The following is a 6,000-nucleotide window of genomic DNA, read 5'->3' on the forward strand; positions in this document are numbered from 1 at the left end:
GTGCTGGCAGGCGCAAGAGCAGACTGCAAATTGCTTGGCTTCTTCACTGCCTCGAGGTGCTACATAAGTAGCAACTAAAACTCCATGCTCCACAGTGACAGCACTGTGGAAAACCGAGAGCGCCACGGGTTAGCGTCACACTTGCCTATCTGCTTTGCAGTGCAAGCCGTGACACTGCACGCRTGTCCTCACAGCTGGCCAAGCGCTGAGACCAGCCACCTGTGTTCCCTTCTGCAGAAGCAGGAGCTTAACAGGCCTCACTAACACTATGGCTGCAGGCTCTAAGAGTTCACTCTTTTAAAAAGCACCCTAGGTCTTGCTGAGAACATGGATTCACTTGATGGCCTTAGACAGTTCTGTGGGTTCCAGAGAAGAATGTTTTCCCTTTGCAGGCATCTCACAGGTGTTCTTCAAGTATCAGTGCAGATTTTGTCTTTCTTTCATTCAGATTTGTACACTTGAATAGTCTATATACTCCTTGGCAGGATATCTGATAATGCATAATGATATGATTGTCCTGCCGAATCAAAGAAATAATCGGGCTAAATATCTTGAGAAAATTAATGCACAGTGTGCAAACGCTGAGTCAGTACTTCACTCTATATAAACTTTAGATCGTTATGAAACTGCATCTTTTTACTGTAACTTTTCATCATAATCTTTAAAAAAAACAAAAACACACCCAAATCCTGTTTTTTCCTCATGATGATCTATTCTCAAATAAGTCACATGATATTCCTTTATATTAAAGGAGAATTACATGAGTAAAAAGTACTCAAGAGTAAGAAGCACTAGACCACAACTGGCACCAAATATGAAAGTGTCTTTACCAGAAGACACCTCAAAATGCCTTTCTACTTGCTCATTTTCAAGACTGCACAACAGCCCCCTCCCCACAGGTCACCAGCTAATGCCAATAGCAGGCACAGAAGCCCAATGCAATGCTATAGGCCAGCTGCCTTGTAGAAATATGAGAGAGAACAATTTCTATACTGCGGTTTGCAGTTCCCAGGCTCATGTACATTAGAGAACAATATAAAACTTCTGTTCTTTACTTTGGCTGTGTATAGCTGGGAAACAGATTGGCTATTGCACTGGGGGAATTTAATGACAGCATCACAAACGATCACTTCCCAGTTCTGCAGAAGAGAAACATCATTTCTTATTTTCAGCTTTAGAAATTAACCAATTCATTTGATGGAAATTATAACTCAAACAGCAAATGCAAAGAACATACAGTTAATTATAATACCTACAGATTCATGTAAGTGAGCTATACAGTAATGATTACCTCAATACCATTTACACACTGGTTGTATTGCTTGTTTTTAGCAAGACAGTTAAGCACTAGGTTGCAGTCTCTAATTTCAGTAGCATACTTAGCATTACTGATATTTATTTTCCCTACTCACCAAATGGTGAAAGACAGTGGCGGCTATTTCTAGAATTCATCGTTAGAGGCAGATGGAGTTTTCCTGAGTCATTAACAAGTAAATTAATTTTGTCCATCACATTAGTGGAGATTTTACTTAACATTTATAAGGGAAAGCTGCTGGGAAGAATTTTCATCTCATTTATGTTATATAAATATATGCTTTATATATATATATATGATTACTGCTTGCTGATGACTCCACTACATCAAAATTGATATTCTTTTTTTTATTAGTCATTGACACTCATTGGACATAAACATATTGAGATGTACTTGCAGCAGTAGCTCATGATAATGAAGTCAAAAGCCAAAAAAAGGAGAAGTCTTGGCTGTATTTAAGTGAAAATACACAATTACAGAACAACCCTATGCCTCTAAAAAAAAGGAAAGGTAACGAGTTGGAAGTTAGGACCTAGAAATACTGTTCCAATGAGACACAGAAAAAAAAAACATAAATCATAGTGCACAAATTGTTAGGTAAAAATTCGAAAGAGCAATAGGCAGAATTATTTTAATACATCAAAAGTATGAAGCCTGCAAAATAATTTATTCATAATTTCAGGCGTATCAGATAGCAATGAGTACTCTGAGTACAATACTATGAGAATACTATGACTAATTTCACAGATAACATTTATAAAATAACAAAATTTGACACAGACAAATTTTCTCTGGAAGTAAATATTTAAATGCATATTTACTATAAAGAAAAGCTCTGCTTAAGGCAGATTGCTACGTTAAATAAAAGATAATGTTAGGTATTATAATGCCATTTTAATAAAAGATAGCATTCTTCCACCTAGAATATTAATTCAATAGCAGAAAAAAAGGAAGGTCTACAGACAGGTAACAAAAAACTATTTGAAGACGGAAATTTGAGAATGAAATCATTTGGACTGCTGCATTTAAGGTAATGATTAATAAAGGAGAATATGCCTAAGATAATAAAAAATATGAATGATATAAAGGAGGAAAATTTAACTCTTCCATTAATCTTCTCTTATACAACAAGACCATGTAAAATGATGTATTTACATGAACTTAAAACTGATTTAAAGGATTTTTTTAATAAATAGCATTAGCTTCAAAATATTATTTATGCACAAAGAAAAATCAGATAAAAAGTGTAAAAATAGTTCAATTCACTTAAATCTCTCCCAAATATGTTTTTATTTGCTGTTTTGTTTCAAAGTAACATATACAAAATACACAATATCACAACACAATGCAAGGATTTCATTAGCATTCAAATTTCACCTGTGACTTGGACAGTGGTAACTATCATTTTCATCTCAACTTCATAATGTCGGTCCATTCACCTTGCACCCTCCATTTTTCATATACAATTAGGGTATATTGCTCTTGTCCTAAGACTTGATATAGAATCGTAAAATCATAGAATCACAGAATCGGTAAGGTTGGAAGAGACCTCCAGAGATCATCTAGTCCAACCCCCTGCTCAGCAGGGTCACCTAGAGCACCCTAGACAGGACTGCATCCAGGTGAGCTTTTTGTTTTACACTGTGCACTACAATTAACTCTAAATACCATGGTGATACCTACTTTCAAGATATCTGAGATAAATATACCAAAAATCTCAAGCTAAACTGGAGACTTTGCATATCCTTCTGTAGCACTCTCCAGTAGCATAATTAAAATATGCAAGGTTAACCTTATATTACAATTAAAAGTGAAATAGTCCTGAAGGCACTATTAGGCACCTGAAGGTAAGCAGTAAAAGGTCTGCCACCACATTCCTTTTCATATTTATGGGTGTAGAAAAATATTTGGTGCTCTTCTGTCTTTTCTAGCACTAGGAAAGATACGTCACTTCTCTGTATCATTTTCTTTGACATTTGAAGACCTGATGGCTATACTGCCTTCTCAACTATAAATTTCTTGATAGGGTGACCAATCTTCAGCAGTGAACCATCAGATCTGACTACAGGAACTCCATGTAAGGAAAAACATACATTTTCTACATTTGTAAATAGAATTTGTGTAAAATCTCTGTGCAATGTAAGTAATACGTTGGGAGATGCGGAAGAATAGATTATAGTGGAACAATGTTTAATTAAAAGACAAACATCTTTCATTATCATTAAGAAAAAATCAATTAAGGAATGGATTATATCATGCTTCATTATGTAGCTAGCATCCACAGTTATTTTTTCTTCCTCTACCTTGTCCTCTTTTGATTCTAGAGCACTTAAGTTATAGAAATTTTAAATTTCTTACAGTAACATTAAACATTGGAAGACCAAATTTAAAGATTCTATGCAGGGAGTTTTACACAGGATGCACAACTAAAGTAACCTCACTGCAGGACCTCAACAACATGTCAAAATGCTTAGTTATACAAACATTAGCCAAGTACTACTGGCATTTCTCCCACAAGGATACACAGCTTATACTGACAGAGTTTGCTTTCAAAAGCAGCACTACAGATGATCCAAATCTGAGATAATTTGCCCCAAATATTAGTGTCCTCTGGATCTCTCAAAGTACTGAATATCATTAACTACATCCTGTATGAAAAGTACTTTCTCTAAACAAGGAATTCATTGACTGTCCTCTGATCTTGCGTTATGGAACAAGGAGAAGTAAATGGCCCTACTGCTGCCTATGCAGTACCATCTGCAAGAGCAGTGTTTCTACTGTTTGACTTCTCCAGAGACTGCAGAAAAGAATTGGCAGAAATGAAACCAAATCTCTACAGCTCATGGCCACAACTCTGATTGCCCATGGCAAGCAGACCACTTATGCAAGAGTAAGTCCTATTTCATAGTTAAAGGACATGTTGGCTGTACATTTAAGAACACAGTTTTGACTTCTGTATTACAGGAAGAACAGTAATTACCTTAGGTAGCTCTTCAATTTGATTGGCATCTAGATAAAGCTCCTCTAATGTCCGTTCAAAATTAAAAACCTCCTTTGGCACCTGCTGCAGGCCACAGTGAGAGTAATCTAACACTGAGACGATTTCTTCTTCACCGCGAAAACATCGACATGGCACCAGGCGGCCAATAATTTTTCTTTTGGTTGTCATCTCCAGACAGCGCACTGAAGGAATAGTGGAGAGAGAGAGAGTGAGAGAGAGGGAAAAAAAAAGGTTTCTGAAACTATCAATATGTTTGGAATTATTCATTTAGAAATAGCATCAAGACTGTATTTCATTCAATACAGTTTTTCTGAGGTTTATCTGTAATTTGCATTCTGTATGGGCTAATCAGTTCTTCCACAAATCAAGACAAAGTGAACTTTACCAGTACAGTCCCCAAAAGCAATCTCAATACATCATCCATTCCGCTATCTTGGGACAGATATCTAATTGTTGCTTTCCTTAATGCTGAAAATCAGCTGCATAAATCCCACACATATGAACATCTTCATCAGACAAAGTACAAAATGGTAACTTTTGTACTTCATGTTTTGATGCATTTCAGAGTTTGGACTGTGAGTCAAGGAAGTGTATCAGTCAGTGGCATTCATTTAAGGTCTGATGCTCCATAACAAATGTACAGCTATATTAAACATATTTCTCTGAAATCAGAGTTCTTTACCTTTCTATAGCTATTGCTAGGATATATTTGTTGCTTTTTGACCATATAAGCACAGAAAAGGCAAAACCAGCTGGTTACAAAACCAGAAAGAAAGAACCCCCTAACTGGACAGTTTAGCCGTCATTCCTGCTTATCTTATCTGAGTTTTAATAGATCAAGGTAATACAAGGGATTTAGCAGAAATTCCACTAGTTTTTCTGCAACAAAAAAACTTTGGGGAAATTTCACCAGTCTGTTCCCTAACTTCTAATCTAGATGCCAAGTTCTGCAAATCTTCCTTGCACACACAATGCATATGAGTACATCTAAATCATATCAGTAATGATTTATGTAATTGCATCTATTCAGCTGAATAAAAATATTTTAACTACTCTTGAACTGACAGAACACGCATGAAGCAGATTTTATAAATGCCAAGCAGTCGCCAAATCAGGAATAACACTGACATTTTTAGAAGTTATGTTAACTTGATCATAGTTAAAGTCAAGAAGGGCTAAAGCATCACCTTCCATTTTCTAAATCACTTATAATGATTTATGAGTTACATTTATGAAAAAAGGCATAAAATTGGCCCAAGTAAAGCAAGGCTTGGTAGGATTCTCTTTCAGAGGATGCCAATGAAAAAGCAACTACATATTCATGCACAATATCAGTGGAGAAAAAAATGAAGTCATGTAACCTTTTTTAAGAAAACAGCATAATTTATAGATCCTAGGATCAAACTGTGCTCTCCTTTGTATTCAGGCCAATTAACAATAACAAGTCTCAAATGCAAGAAATCCAGTTTCACAAAGTCTAATGAAGAGAAACAAGTAATTTCTGATCCTGGACAACTCCCCATGCAGTGAGCTGAGCTTTGTTTGTATGAGTAAGCACAGATCATTCAAGTTACTTAATCCATCACTTGACTGAAATGTAAATACAAAAATGTAAATGTAATGTATAACATTTTTGATAGGTTGGAAAGTACCCTGCTTAACATTCTCTATGATTTTTATACTA

General features: G+C 35.7%; 1 protein-coding gene across 1 annotated transcript in view; it reads right to left on the reverse strand.

The window, feature by feature from the left end:
- The window catches only part of LRRC7 (leucine rich repeat containing 7), a 98,851-nt gene extending 94,358 nt beyond the window's left edge, over positions 1-4,493 (reverse strand). Inside the window, exon 1 of the mRNA XM_085306359.1 lies at positions 4,296-4,493. Coding sequence (XP_085162485.1) covers positions 4,296-4,484 — 189 coding nt within the window. The 5' untranslated portion in view covers positions 4,485-4,493. The remainder of the gene's footprint in view (positions 1-4,295) is intronic.
- Between the last annotated feature and the right edge of the window lie 1,507 nt (positions 4,494-6,000).

The sequence above is a fragment of the Rhea americana genome, unplaced genomic scaffold (genome assembly GCF_003343005.1).
Source record: "Rhea americana isolate MKP2758 unplaced genomic scaffold, rheAme1 scaffold_239, whole genome shotgun sequence".
Lineage (NCBI taxonomy): Eukaryota > Metazoa > Chordata > Aves > Rheiformes > Rheidae > Rhea > Rhea americana.